We start from the raw sequence: 15,125 nt of genomic DNA on the forward strand, positions 1-15,125 counted from the left end.
GAGGGCCGGGGGGAGGTGGGGGTTTCTCCTGCCAGACTCCCCAAGTCCAGGCCTAGCCCTCACAAGGCTCCCTTTACAGTAGTCCCACACCCACGGGGCTGTGGCAGGTGCGAAGAAGTGAAAGTTCCAAGCACTGGAGGCAGCCGGGCTTCTGCAGATGCAGCGGTTGACAATGAGAGGCTAGTGGCTTTCCTGGGGCCGTATCACCAGGAAGCACAGGGCCTGCCTTCCAACCCCGCTCTCCTGCCATCCCATCCTGGCATCCCACTGCCTGGCCAGGCAAAGAGCAGACAGGAGAGTGTTCTTCCCACGCTGTGTCTGCAGGGGCTGTAGAACAGTTACCTAGGGACAACTGGGTAGAAGACTTTCCAGCCCAGATAGCCAAGGGTCCTGCCCAGGGATCGGTACTCCTGTTTGGTGACCTAATGCTCCCCCCTTCCCCCGACTGGGGGACAGAGGAGGTTCAAGCAAAGGACCCTAATGGGTCATTGAATAAGCCCTGCCTAGGGCCCAGTCTTCCTCGGGGCTTGTATCCAAACCCAGGACACTCGTACCTGGCCACTAAGTCATAGACTCCCAGGAGGGCAGGGCAGGAATAGCCCCAGGTATCCTCCAGAAAGCTCCATCCATGTAGATAAGGAGAGGGAGGCCTGAGGACTGTCCAGGGTCACGCCCACAGAAGTAACTACTGCATCTTCCCCACAAATCATTTTGAGGATTAAATGAGATAATACAAGCCAAGCACTAAGTCTACAGTTAGCATCAAACTAAGATCATGGCATCTGGTCCCATCACTTCATGACAAATAGATGGGGAAACAGTGGAAGCAATGTCAGACTTTTTTTGGGGGGGGGCTCCAAAATCACTGCAGATGATTGCAGCCATGAAATTAAAAGACGGTTACTCCTTGGAAGGAAAGTTATGACCAACCTAGATAGCATATTAAAAAGCAGAGACATGACTTTGCCAACAAAGGTCTGTCTAGTCAAGGTTATGGTTTTTCCAGTGGTCATGTATGGATGTGAGAGTTGGACTATGAAGAAAGCTGAGCACTGAAAAATTGATGCTTTTGAACTGTGGTGTTGGAGAAGACTCTTGAGAGTCCCTTGGACTGCAAGGAGATCCAACCAGTCCATTCTAAAGGAGATCAGTCCTGGGTGTTCATTGGAAGGACTGATGCTGAAGCTGAAACTCCAATACTCTGGCCACCTCGTGCAAAGAGTTGACTCATTGGAAAAGACCCTGATGCTGGAAGGGACTGGGGGCAGGAGGAGAAGGGGACGACAGAGGATGAGATGGCTGGATGGCATCACCGACTCGATGGACATGAGTTTGAGTAAGCTCCAGGAGCTAGTGAGGGACAGGGAGGCCTGGCGTGCTGCGATTTATGGGGTCGCAAAGAGTCGGACACAACTGAGCAACTGAACTGAACTGAGCATCAAACTGATAGTTATCACTGTCATCACTTTTGTGATTTTGCCTGTGGGAGCCAAGTTACTATACCAGACCTCCAGAAGATAAGTGCCCTTCCTGCTTACAGTCCAGGCCTCTGACCCACGGGGAGCGGTGGGAGCAGGAGACAGGGACCCAGTCTCGCCTGGCCTCTAGCTAGCTCTGTGATCCCAGGACAAGCCCTGCTGAGCCTGAGTGCCAGTGTCTTGGTTTTCTTTTCACTGAGAAGTAAGCTGGATATTCAGTGCGGGGATATCCCTCCTAGTGTGGGAATCTCCAATTTCAGCAGCTAAACAGTCCCAGAAGCAGCAGAAGCAGCTGGGGGAGCGTGTGCCTGGCTCGGAAGAGGAAGCCCGGGTCAGAGACAAAGGTGCCCTGTGCAGGCCCTTCTCTGGCCTGGCCCAGAGTTCTAGAGGTTTCCATACCCAGGCCCAAGGGCTTCCAAGAGCCACATTTGAAAATTATTACTTGAAAGCCATCAGACAGTTTACTTTCTGTTCCCAGAAGCGGTCGTCCAAGAAAGGTGGTGAGGGGTGGAGAGAGACAGGCAGAGTCATCGTAGGGAGAGCGTGGAAGACAGTGAAAGGGGGAAGAGGGCAGAGAGAGAGGACACAGAGTGGAAAGGTGAGAAGAGGTGAGGCCGAGACAGACATGGACGAACAGACCGGGAGGCTGCAGGAAGAGGGCAGAGCCAGCGGGAGCAGCGGGAGGTGGCTCTGAGCGAGGCCGGGGGAATAGGGTTCAGACGACTACAGCCTTGACTTCCTTCAACCCAAGATACCGCCTGGGCTTGAAATAGATAGAACAAGGTGCTTTCTTAACAGGAAACCCCTCAGCCTGTAGGAGAGCACAGCCGTTGGCGGGTGGGGGTGGGGTGATCTTGCTGCTCCCTTGAACACGCTCAGCCCACACCTCCATTCCCCTGTGGCCGGGGGATACAAACATGCTTTGACTTTCTGTAACACAAGACCACAAACCTCCTCTCCAGACACACTTCTCTTTTGCTGCCTGGCCACCAGGAAACCCACACCCAACGGCAGCCCCAGTATTGGTATCCCCAAGGCCCCAGCAGGTCATAAAGTCCTGATTCGGGCATAACCAGGATCCTATCGTGGGGACGATCACTACACTGATTAAGCACCTGCCACGTGCCAGTGCCAGGGTCACGCTCTCCACGTGCACTGCACAATGAATCCTCATAAAGGCACAATAGAGGCAATGATTCATCCCATTATACGGTGGGCCGTCCAGCTTCAGAGCCCATACTTTAGCCACTACTCTGAACTGAAATAAAATATAACTGCCTAGGAAGCACAGTGTCATGACAAAGACTAAATAAGGAGCTTTGGCCCTGCCACTTAGCAGCTGTGTGACCTCGGGGAAGTGATTTGTTTGCTCAGTCAGTTCTGGTTTCTTCAACTCCACGGTGAGAATAACAACTCCAGAGGGTTGTTGTGAGGATTAAAGGAGATCATGTGAACCAGCGCGCCCAGGTCCTGGCCTAGTGAGGCTCAGTAAAGGCTTGTTTCCCAGGACAGGTCTGGCAAACCATCAGCCCAGCAGCTTCCCTCCACTGTGCTCCGTGTGCAAGAACTGAAGGAGGATGTGGGCCTGGCTGGAGCATCACCTGGGTGCCCAGGAGGCCCAGCCAGCAAGGGGCAAGCTCTCTGGGAGGTATGAGGACTCTGGCTCCCCAATTCCAGGCTTCAGACACCTCCTCTGCCCTGTCTCTCCCTGCCCTGCCCCACCCTCCGCCACTGGCAGGGCCCCCTTGGGTGGGGCGGGCAGGGCAGGGCAAAGGCAAGGCAGCAGGGTGTCATTATCGCTCCCAGCAGAGCTGGAGTCAGAGTTAAGCCTGCCTTCTTATCCGGTCCCCAGGCCCTGCGCTGACATGTCCTGCTGGCTCTGCAGGGCTGCCCAAGTCCCTCTGAGCAGGAACAGGAGGGGCAGCCCAGGAAACGGAGAACGCGTTTGGACACTGAGTCATCCCATCCCTTCTCTCTCCAGTGAAAATGTGTGAAATTGAGGGTGCAGGGGCAAGTGGATAAAGTAAGCCCTAAGGCGCTTCCGGACTCCGACCAAGGTGAGCTCGCCATAACGGTGCTCCCAGCTTACACACGAGCGCCCTGAGGCCAAGCAGAGGAGAGGCTCGCTCCCACCGCACACTAGTTGCAGCAGACCTGAGTGACACCCAGGTCTCCCGACTGCTGGCCCAGGGCTCTTCCCACCCCACAGGCCCCAACCTTCTAGAAGGTCATGGAGGAAAGGGATAAAGATGAAAAGGGGGTCTGCTTCCAGGCTCCCCCTCCTTCCTTTTGTTCCAGGAGTGGCCTGGGGACCCCACAGAGGGGCTCCAGACATGTGGGCACCGGACAGCCCTGCAGGGGTGGGGGTCACTCCTTGGCTTCTGTCCAAGGGGCGGTAGGGACTGCAGGGCTTCCGGGTTGTGTGTGGAGAGCTGGCCCCGTTTTCGGACCTGATAACACCCCTCTCCATATCAGTGGGCCAAAGACTGCGAGGGGTGTGTCTGGGAGTCACAGGCAGGCTCAACAGAAATGTGGAGAAGGCAGGAAGGCAAGGTGGGCACAGTTCAATGGAAGCCCCCAGCCTGGTAGGAAAGAATTTTTGAGGGTGCCCAAGGCTTGGGGGAGAGAGTGTAGGGGAGTCAGAGGAAGGGGTGAGCCAGCTCCCTGAACACCCCTCCATCCAGGCCTTGGCCCAGGTTCCTGAATCCTCTTCCTCTCTGGTGGAGGCTTGGACCACCCTGAGGACTCCCATTTGGGAGGAGAACTGAGAGCCTCTCCTCACTGCTGGGCAGCCTGGGCAGAACTGTGCTCTCAGAACACACACAAACAGGCCCCTCACACAGATCTGTGCGTCACATACACACCTGGGGCCCGGGCCTCAAAGATCTCACGTCCCCATCCCCACACATGCGACCATGCACTGTGGGCTTCCCAGACAGGGACGGCTGCTTCAGCGTTACTTGTAAACATGGCCCCTGAGGATTTTTAATGTGGCCGCTGAGGGCTTTTACAACAAGGTTACACCTGGGCTGCCTTTTTGTAAGGTGGTGAGTACCTTGCATGCCTCCCCAGAACCCAAGGTTAATTCTGAGAGCTGAGAAAACAAGGGTGCTTAGGACAGGGGAGACCCTGGGACCAAGGCAGATGGAGTGAGATAGAACCCAAGTCTCTGCGTTGAACCAGGCTGGCCAGGAGCCCAAGAGCTAGAGCCAGAGGGGTGGGTGGGGCTGGGGCTGGGGCGGAGGAAGAGGGAAGGGCAGCCTCAAAGGGGACCCAGATTAGAGAGAACTGGAGCCAAGTCCTGTATCGTAGGTCACCCACCTCCCCAGGCTGGGCCCCCAGCACACAAACAGGCATGCACACACAAGCGCATACCTTCACGGGTCCCTGGGGTGCTCATCCAACCATTCCCTCGCGCCTTCACCACACCCCCTTCACCGGGATACACGGGTGGTAGGAAGCAGTGTGGTCAGTGTCCATCCTGAGGGTAACAGAGAACCCTCTCACCCCTTTACCTCCCGGGATAAGGCAGGGGGAGGGCCCACTCCTAGCCGGAGAGCCAGCCCCAGCCCTCACGGTAGGCTCCAGCATGCCCGCTGATTCGGGTCCAGCTTGGCGAATTCCCAGGCGACGGGCGCCCCCTGCAGTCAGACAGGGGTGCAGCAGGGCAGAGGCTGGGACTTGGGCGGACACTCCTGCATCGCTACGTTTTCTCTTCCATCATCTTCAGCCTTTTCTGTGGCTGCTATGGTTGCCCCATTTGAAGGATGACAGCAATGTTGAGTGTCTTGCCCAAGGTCGCAGAGCCAGTCAGTACTGGAACCTCCGGGGGGCTTTGTCCCAGCCCTTCAGAGCCCGCCCCCTTCACACTCCCTCGCACCTAGGACAGACAGTGCAGCAGGCAGTTGTAAAAGGTAGGCAAAGGGTATTTAATGCGCTTTCGGTCTCAGTACTCCCTCCAGGGGAATGGGCAAGGGCAGGCGGCAGGACACAGGGTCTTCACGAGAGGCTCAACAGGGGAGGTTCGGGTGCAGGGACTCCTGGCATCTCCCGGGGCGAAAGGGCTTAAGTAGACAGAGCCTCGTCCGGGGGGGCTCCCGCAGCCGGGGCAGCACTGGGCTGGCGTGGAGCTGAACACAGAGTGGGGGGATGGGGGCTGTCCTCGAGCCCCGCCCCACAGCCCACCCACTGCGGAGCAAGGCACTGCCCAGGCCACCGCCCGCCAACAAGCAGGGCAAAAGGAGGGGGCGGCAGGGTCCCTGGGGGGCTGTGGGTTACCCACCGCCACTTCATCCCTAATGCTCCACTTCCACATGATTCATAGACCCGGTTTCACAATAAAAGATGCCTTTAAATAATGGAATCCCACACCACCATCCCCCGCCCCCCCAATGGTAAACCACTGAACTCGTCTCAATTCTCATGAAGAGCTGAGGAAACTGAGGCCCAGAAAGGATAAGTGACTGGCCCAAGGCCACCCAGCAAGTGAGCAGTGTGGCCTTTTCCTTTGTGAGTCCACGGACCCCTGGGCTGTTCTGGAGGTCTGCGATTCTCCTGCCAACACTCTTCAGGCCTAAAATCCCCCTCCCTCCAGCTAACTGTTCCAGATTCAGGGCCAGCCCAACACCGGGGGGCTTCTCCCCACACCCACAATCTGCAGACACCCTCTCCCAACACACACACGCACACATACACACTCACCTCCTGGAGGACTGCAGCCTCACCACTTCCTGGGGGACCCTTCCCTGGGTTGTAGAGACCCAGAGGTTGGGGCTGGGGGCCAGACCCAGGCCCAGGGAAGGTGGGGGGACTGAGCACCGAGGGGCACGTCGGGAAGTGCGGGGTCTGTAAGGGCACCGAGTCAGACCCCACCACTCTCTGCAGCCAGACAGCTTCGGCCATATACCTGGGGAGCACAAGCCAGATGCAGGTGGTCATGGCCTCCTGGCCTGGTCCCTCTCACTCTGGGGGGCACACAGCCTGGGCCTGGCCCTGCAGGGAGCCGGCGCCTGTCTCTTCCAGGCTGCAGTGCCCCTTCTAACCCCTCTTCTTGGGGCCAGAACCTACAGAGGCAAGGAAGGGGAGGCTTCAGGGGCTCCCACTAGGCCCTGGAGAAAACTCCGAAAGAAGAGGAACAGTGAGTGTCAGGGGCCAGGAGCTATGCTAAGGGGCCAGGGGAAACCATCCAGCTTCACCCCACCCCCCCCAGCCCCAGGGGCCACCACCAGGCCTCTGCTTTGCCAACTCACTTGGGTCCCAGCGGTGCACAAATTGTTAAATACCAGTTGCTGGCACAGCCGTGGTCAAAGGGGTTGTATCCCTGCAGGTATCGGCACTGGAGGGCGTGAGGACAGGAAGAAGAGCTTAGATCCAGCAGGACAGGGCAGGCCAACCACACCAGCCCTCCGGATGCTGGTGAGCTCAGCCCAGCCTGGGGCTGTGGCCAGACTCCAAGGACAAAGGAGCCAGAGGGTCAAGTAAAGCATCCCACAACCCACTGGTAAGTGGCTCTGGCACCACACCCACATCTCCTGCCTGCCCAGGGGTCCTCCCCCATCACCTGTAGCCGCTTTCAAAATCTCCTCCCCTTCTGTCTCCCCTGGCCACACACTTCCTTCTAATATCTCCTTCCAGATACACTTTTGGATCTTCCTTTTGCTGCTAAACTGCTCCAAAGACAGTTCCATCCTTGCTCCTTCAACTTCTCTACTTTCCCATGTCTCTCATTTTTTTTTTTCTAAAATTGTGCCTTCACTGAATTTCACTATCTGGAAGGGTGGTTTATTAATCTAGGCTGCTCCCTTTTACAGATGGGGATACTGAGGCACCAGATGGCTAAGTAACACAGCCAAGATCTCCTTGCTGGTATGCTGTGGAACTGTGATTTGAACTTATGTAGTCTCACTCCAGAGCCCTTGTGATCTAAGCAAGTGGCCCAGCAGAAGTTGGAGGTAGGAAGGGAATGAAGTTAAGGTGTGTAAAGAATGCCTGAAATGGGTTCTGGTATTGGGAAAGAGGGCTTCCCAGGTGTCACTAGTGGTAAAGAACCTGCCTGGCAATGCAGGAGATGTAAGAGATTCAGGTTCTATACCTGGGTCAGGAAGATCCCGTGGAGGAGAAAATGGCAATCCACTCCAATATTCTTGCCTGGAGAATCCCATGAACAGAGGAGCCTGGCAGGCTACAATCCATAGTGTCACACAGTCGCACACGACTGAAGTGACTTAGCACAGATGCACAATGGGAAAGAGCCCTGTCTGGTGAATCAGGGTGCAGACCACATTTAGGTTTCTTAAGGTTGGAGATCATGGATTGAGACAGCCCCATCTGAGCAGTGGAGGGAGGGCAGGCCTATGGCCTGACTTGGGTTATAAGAACCACAGGATGTGAGAAGGGAGAATGCTGCCCAGGAGAGGCTGAAATGAGGGACTGAGGCTAGAGAGAGAAGACATGCAGACCACAGGGGGCTGATGAGTAAGGGCTGTACAGAGGAGTCAAGCGTGAGCTGAGAACCAAAAATGGGTGGGGTGGAGGAATTAAGCCTTGACTGGAAGGATGGGAAATAGTGGGTATAGAGGTCTCCTCTGTCCTTTCAGCTGCCCCAGTGTCTCCAGCCACTCCCTCAGTGATGCAGCCAACTACAGACTTCCTGAAACAGGCTATAATGAAAAATTATTGCCACGTGGAAGGAATCCCATGATAAGGGATGTTCACTTTACCACTCCAAGTAAACACAGTACTGAAAGTCCAAGGTAATGCAGGAAAAGAAAAAGAAATAAAGCCAAACATTGTGGAAAGGAAGAAATGAATCATGACATGATTTTCTATGTAAAATCAACAAAAAAGCTATTAGAACTAATAAATGAGTCTAGAAAAATTGTAAGACTCAAGACTAATACACAAAAATCCATTGTATTTTCTTATAATAATAAATAAATGGAGGGATTTCCCTGTGGTCCAGTGGCTAAGACTCTATTCCCAATGCAGGGGGCCCAGGTTCAATTCCTTGTCAGGGAACTAGATCCCACATGCCCAAACTAAGAGTTTGCATGTTGATACTAAAGATCCCATATGCTGCAACTAAGACCCAGTGCAGCTTAATTAATTATTTGAAAATACAAATGAAAATGAAAAATTTTAAATTATAACACAAAAAATGAAATGTTTAGAAAAAGGTCTAACACAATGTAGTCAATATCTATATGCTGAAAATTGACACTAATGAAATAAATCAAAGAAGCCCTAAATAAATGGAGAGATATACCATGTTCATGGATTCAAAAACTCAGTATTATTAAAACATCAATTTTCAAAACTGATCTATAGGTTCAAACAAAATCCAAATGAAAATCTCAGCAATGCTCTTATAGAAATCAACAAGTTGATTCTAAAATTTATATAAATTTAGGTAAGATAAGTAAGGTAACTAGAATAACCAACAAAACTGTGTAAAAGAACAAAGTTGGAGAACTCACATTGCATGATTTCAAGACAATATAAAGTTGCTAAGCAAGACAGGGTGGTATCGATTAAAAAAAAAAATCAAGAGTCCAGAAATACATCTTCACCTGTATAGTCCATTGTTTTTGACAGATATTCAAAGGCAACTCAATGGAAGGATAAACTTTTCCAAAAATAGTGCTGAAATAACCCATAAGCAAAAAAAATAAATCTTAAACAATACCTTGTGTCATATACACAAATTAACCCCAAATGAATCATAGTCCTAAATATAAAACCTAAAACTATAAAATATCAAGAAAAAATATGAGAAAATCTTTGTGACTTTGGGTTAGGCAAAGATTTCTTAGTTACATATCAAAAGCACAATCCATAAAAGAAAAAACTGGTAATGTAATTCATCAAAACTTAAAACTTCTGATCTTTGGAAGATACTGTTGAGAAAATGAGATGACAGATGTGGAGAAAATATTTTCAAGACACATATCTGAATCTTGATATAGAAATCTTGAAGTGAAAAGTGAAGTGAGAGTCACTCAGTCATGTCTGATTCTTTGTGACCCCCTGGACTATTCAGTCCATGGAATTTTCCAGGCCAGAATACTGGAGTAGGTAACCATTCCCTTCTCCAGGGAATATTCCCAACCCAGGGATCAAACCCAGGTTTTCCACATTGCAGGCGGATTCTTTATCACCTGAACCATAGAAATCTTAACACTCAATATTTAAGAAGGCAAACCAACTTTTAGTGGCCAAAAGACGGGAAGACTTTTATTCAAAGATATAATGATGGCAGGACTTCCTTGGTGGTCCAGTGGCTAAGACTCCACATTCCCAATGCAGCGGGCCCTACCAACACTTCAGAGACTCATCCCTGGTCAGGGAACTGGATCCCACATGTCACAACCAAGAGTTCGAATGCCGTGCAACTAAAAGACCCCACAAGCCAAAACGAAGATCAAACGTTGTAAAGTAATTAGCCTCCAACTAATAAAAATAAATGGGAAAAAAAAAAGGAAGATCAAATGTCTCATGAGCTGCAACTAAGACCCAGCAGAGTTACATAAATAAATACTTTAAAAAAAAAAAAACTGATGACAAATAAGAACATGAAAAGATGTTCAAGATCACTAGTCATTAAGAAAATGCAAATTAAAACCACAATGAGATATCACTACACATTTCTTAGATCGGCTTAATTTTTTTAAAAATGACAATTCCAAATGTTAATGATGCAGAGCAATTGGAATTTCTATACACTGCTTTATGGAAATTGAAGTGGTACAGCCATTTTGGAAGACAGTTTGGCAGTTTCTTATAAAGTTAAACAGTTACTACATGACACAGCAACATCACTCTTAAGTACATATCCCTCCTCCCAAAAAATGAAAACCTGTATCCACATGCCTGTACACCAACATTTATAATGGCCTCATTTCAGTTCAGTTCAGTTGCTCAGTCATGTTCGACTCTCTGTGACCCCATGGACTGCAGCACGCCAGGCTTCCCTGTCTATCACCAACTCCCAGAGTTTACTCAAACTCATGTCCATTGATTCAGTGATATTTCTCCTGGCAATCTTGATTCCAGCTTGTGCTTCACCCAGCCTGGCACTTCCCATGATGTACTCTGCATATAAGTTAATTAAGGAGGGTGACAGTATACTGCCTTGACATACTCCTTTCCTGATTTGGAACCAGTCTGTTGTTCCATGTCCAGTTCTAACTGTTGCTTCTTGACCTACATACAGATTTCTCAGGAGGCAGGTCACATGGTGTGGTATTCCCATCTCTTTAAGAATTTTCCATAGTTTGTTGTGATCCACACAATCAAAGGCTTTGGCATACTCAATAAAGCAGAAATAGATGTTTTTCTGAAACTCTTGTGCTTTTTCGATGATCCAATAGATGTTGGCAATTTGATCTCTGGTTCCTCTGCCTTTTCTAAATCCAGCTTGAGCATCTGGAAGTTCATGGTTCATGTACCGTTCAAGCCTGGTTTGGAGAATTTTGAGCATTACTTTGCTAGCATGTGAGATGAGTGCAATTGTGTGGTAGTTTGAACATTCTTTGGCATTGCCTTTCTTTGGGATTGGAATGAAAACTGACCTTGTCCAGTCCTATGGCCACTGCTGAGTTTTCCAAACTTGCTGGCATATTGAGTGCAGCACTTTCACAGCATCATCTTTTAAGATTTGAAATAGCTCAACTGGAATTCTATCACCTCCACTAGCTTTGTTTGTAGTGATGCTTCCTAAGGCCCACTTGACTTTGCACTCCAGGATGTCTGGCTGTAGGTGAGTGATCACACCATTGTGGTTATCTGGGTCATGAAGATCTTTTTTGTATAGTTCTTCTATGTATTCTTGCCACCTCTTAATATCTTCTGCTTCTGTACATCCATACCATTTCTATTCTTTATTGTGCCCATCTTTGCATGAAATGTTCCCTTGGTATCTCTGATTTTCTTGAAGAGATCTCTAATTTTCTTGAAGAGATCTCTAGTCTTTCCCCTTCTATTGTTTTCCTCTATTTCTTTGAGGAAGGCTTTCTTATCTCTCCTTGCTATTCTTTGGAACTCTGCATTCAAATGGATTTATCTTTCCTTTTCTCCTTGGCCTTTCACTTCTCGTCTTTTCTCAGCTATTTGTAAGGCCTTCTCAGACAACCATTTTGCCTTCTTGCATTTCTTTTTCTTGGGGACGGTCTTGAAACCTTCCTCCTGTACAATGTCACAAACCTCTGTCTTCAGGCACTCTGTCTATCAAATCTAATCCCTTGAATCTATTTCTCACTTCCACTGTATAATCATACAGGATTTGATTTAGGTCATACCTGAGCAGTCTAGTGGTTTTCCCTACTTTCTTCAATTTCAGTCTGAATTTGGCAATAAGGAATTCATGATCTGAGCCACAGTCAGCTCCCGATCTTGTTTTTGCTGAATGTATAGAGCTATATATTGTCACCCTGCTTATTTAACTTATATGCAGAGTACATCATGAGAAATGCTGGACTAGATAAAGCACAGGCTGGAATTAAGATGGCTGGAAGAAATATCAATAACATCAGATATGCAGATGACACCACTCTTATGGCAGAAAAGTGAAGAACTAAAGAGGCTCTTGATGAAAGTGAAAGAGGAGAGTGAAAAAGTTGGCTTAAAGCTCAACATTCAGAAAACTAAGATCATGGCATCTGGTCCCATCTCTTCATGGCAAATAGATGGCGAAACAGTGAAAGACATTATTTTGGGGGGCTCCAAAGTCACTGCAGATGGTAACTGCAGCCATGAAATTAAAAGATGCTTGCTCCTTGGAAGAAAAGTTATGTCCATCCCAGACAGCATATTAAAAAGCAGAGACATTACTTTGCCAACAAAGGTCCATCTAGTCAAAGCTATGGTTTTTCCAGTAGTCGTGTATGGATGTGAGAGTTGGACTATAAAGAAAGCTGACTGCCGAAGAACTGATGCTTTGAACTGTAGTGTTGGAGAAGACTCTTGAGAGTCCCTTGGATTGCAAGGAGATCCAACCAGTCCATCCTAAAGGAGATCAGTCCTGGGTGTTCACTGGAAGGACTGATGCTGAAGCTGAAATTCCAATACTTGGGCCACCTGATGCGAAGAACTGATTAATTGGCAAAGACCCTGATGCTGGGAAAGATTGAAGGCAGGAGGAGAAGGGGACGACAGATGATGAGATGGGTGGATGGCATCATCGACTCAATGAACATGAGTTTGAGTAATCTCCGGGAGTTAGTGACGGACAGGGAAACCTGGTGTGCTGCAGTCCTTTGGGTCACAAAGAGTCGGACACGACTGAGTGACTGAATTGAACTGAATGAAGATAATGGTGACCTCCCTTAAAAGGTCCCATGCATGCACTGCAGCACTGAGTGCCCCCAACCCTGCAGCAGACCCACGCCTCTGCTAGAGACTCCTGGACACTCACGGGCAAGTCTGGGTCAGTCTCTTGTAGGGTCACTGCTCCTTTCTCCTGGGTCCTGGTGTGCACAAGGTTTTGTTTGTGTCCTCCAAGAGTTTGTTTCCCCAGTCCTGTGTAAGTTCTGGTGGCTCTGTGGTGGGGTTAATGGCAACCTCCTCCAAGAGGGCTTATGCCATACCGAGGTCTACTGCACCCAGAGCCCCTGCCCCTGCGGCAGGCCACTGCTGAACTGTATCTCCACAGGAGATACTCAAACACAGTTCTGGCTCAGTCTCTGTGAGGTCTCTGGGTCCTGGTGCACACAAGGTTTGTTTGAGCCCTCCAAGGGTCTCTGGAAGGTATGGGGTTTGATTCTAAATGTGATTTTGCCCCTCCTACCGTCTTGCTGGGGCTTCTCCTTTACCCTTGGACATGGGGTATCTTTTTTTTGGTGGGATCCAAAATTCTCCTGTCCTGCCTCATTTGTAATCACCAAAACCCAAAACAATGCAAATATCCTTCAATTGGTGAAAATGAGTAAACAAACTGTGACACAACTGTATAATGAAATACTACACAAATAAAAAGGAGGAAACTCCTGATATGGGAAACAACCTGGATGAATCTCAAATGGATTACACTGAGTGAATGAAAGCTGACTCAAAAGGCTATGATTCCATTTATATGAAATTCCGATAAAGGAAAAACTATTGGGCTAAAAAACAATTCTGTAATTGCCAGAGGCTGCAAGTAGGGAGAGAAATGGACTACAAAAGTCCACGAGGGAATTTGGGGAGTGAGGGGAGGGTGGATGGAGCTATTCTAAATCTTGGTTATGGCAGCGGTTACAGAACTGTATTTTTGTCAAAATTCATACAACTGTGCACTAAAAAGGGTGAATTTTACTGTGTGTAAAGAAAAAAATCCTATCAAGGCTTCCAAGTTTCCATTGCACCAAGATTAAATTATCCACCTGACTTCTTTGCCTTTTAAATCTGGACAATCCCTGGCAGATCACTTGATTGTGCATGCCACACCTGGTGCAATTAGAAATGTTCCCTCATCCTCCTACCAACATTCCACAGACTTTCAGGCTTCCGTGCTTTTTTGCAATCTTTGCCCCTCACTGCAATGCCTCGCCTTCTGCCGTCCAAAACCGCTAAGTGACATGTCCTACTCAACACCGCGGTCCTCATTGAACTCTCAGGGCTCTGACTTTGCGCTACACAACGTCTGCAGGCCCCTCTCTCAGCGCGTTCGCTGCTGTCCGGTGAGTTACTCTGATTTCCGGTCCCTTGTTAACACACGCGCAGGATGCAGCCTTACTCGCCTCCACGCCCATGGCTCAAAATAATGCGCACGCGGCCTAGCGCTCACTAGTGCACCTTCGACGCAAGAAGAGTGACTACCGAGCTCCGGAAGGAGGTGAGATCTGAGCTGAATCTGCGTCTGGAAGGGCTCAAGAGGCACCTTCGAGAGAGCTCAGGCCATCAAAGACCAAGGCGAAGGAGAAAGCGGAAAGTGCGGAAGCCCGGGAGGGGTAAGCTGACCACCCACCGCCCGATACCATCATGGCGCCCCGCTCGTCCCCACGTACCTTGCCCTCGTAGGAGCGCTCCGCCGCGCTCACCGACATGGCCTGGATCAGCAGCAACAGTAAGAGGGGCACCAGGAAGCCGGCGGCGGGTACAGCAACCAAGATGCTGCGGAGCAGCTAAGGAGCAGCGCCTCCGGACGGACCTCCTTGGCCCCGCCCCTCACCTAACCCCGCCCACCCGCTCCCTGCTCCCCCTGCAGCCTAGGGCCCGCGCCACCTCTAGCACTCTCCATCCTTGACCCTGCTAGCTCACCCCTTCGCAGTTCCTCCCATCCCCACCCATCTCTCTGACCCTGCCTACCCTCACCTCGTCCCAGACCGGTCCTCTCGGGCGGCTTCACCGTCTAACCCTGCTCACCGTTAGCTCTGCCCGCCCCGTGACCCCGCCCCTCTGTTGACAGCTCCTCGCCGCTCTCACTGTTTGGGCCGTTGGTCCCCACAGCCCAGCGGATACGCGATGGCCTTGTCCATGGAGAAGGACAGGTGGGTCGTGCGCACCAGAAAGATCAGGCAGCTGACCAACATGGCACCCGAGTAGAGGCATAAGGACAGGACAAGCAGCATAAACAGGCGGAAGTTGCGGTGACCGATGCAGTTATTGACCCACTTGCAGTGGTGGTCAAAGTCCTAGGCAAGAGGGAGAGGGCTCAGGCCTTGACCCAATCTC

The 15,125-nt window shown here is 50.3% G+C and overlaps 1 protein-coding gene and 1 long non-coding RNA gene across 2 annotated transcripts in view; one reads left to right on the forward strand and one right to left on the reverse strand.

Moving 5' to 3' along the window:
- Positions 1–15,074, reverse strand: part of TFRC (transferrin receptor) — a 135,839-nt gene extending 120,765 nt beyond the window's left edge. Inside the window, exons 1-2 of the mRNA XM_070466162.1 lie at positions 14,913–15,074; positions 14,459–14,564 (exon numbers count right to left, since the gene is read on the reverse strand). Of these exons, the coding sequence (XP_070322263.1) occupies positions 14,459–14,564; positions 14,913–15,002 (196 nt within the window). The 5' untranslated portion in view covers positions 15,003–15,074. The remainder of the gene's footprint in view (positions 1–14,458; positions 14,565–14,912) is intronic.
- On the forward strand, positions 6,809–8,610 carry LOC139034723 (uncharacterized). The gene is made up of 3 exons (XR_011487231.1): positions 6,809–6,978; positions 7,289–7,451; positions 8,075–8,610. It is a non-coding gene; the product is annotated as an uncharacterized lncRNA (long non-coding RNA).
- Positions 15,075–15,125: the final 51 nt, after the last annotated feature.

The sequence above is a fragment of the Odocoileus virginianus genome, chromosome 4 (genome assembly GCF_023699985.2).
Source record: "Odocoileus virginianus isolate 20LAN1187 ecotype Illinois chromosome 4, Ovbor_1.2, whole genome shotgun sequence".
Taxonomy (NCBI): domain Eukaryota; kingdom Metazoa; phylum Chordata; class Mammalia; order Artiodactyla; family Cervidae; genus Odocoileus; species Odocoileus virginianus.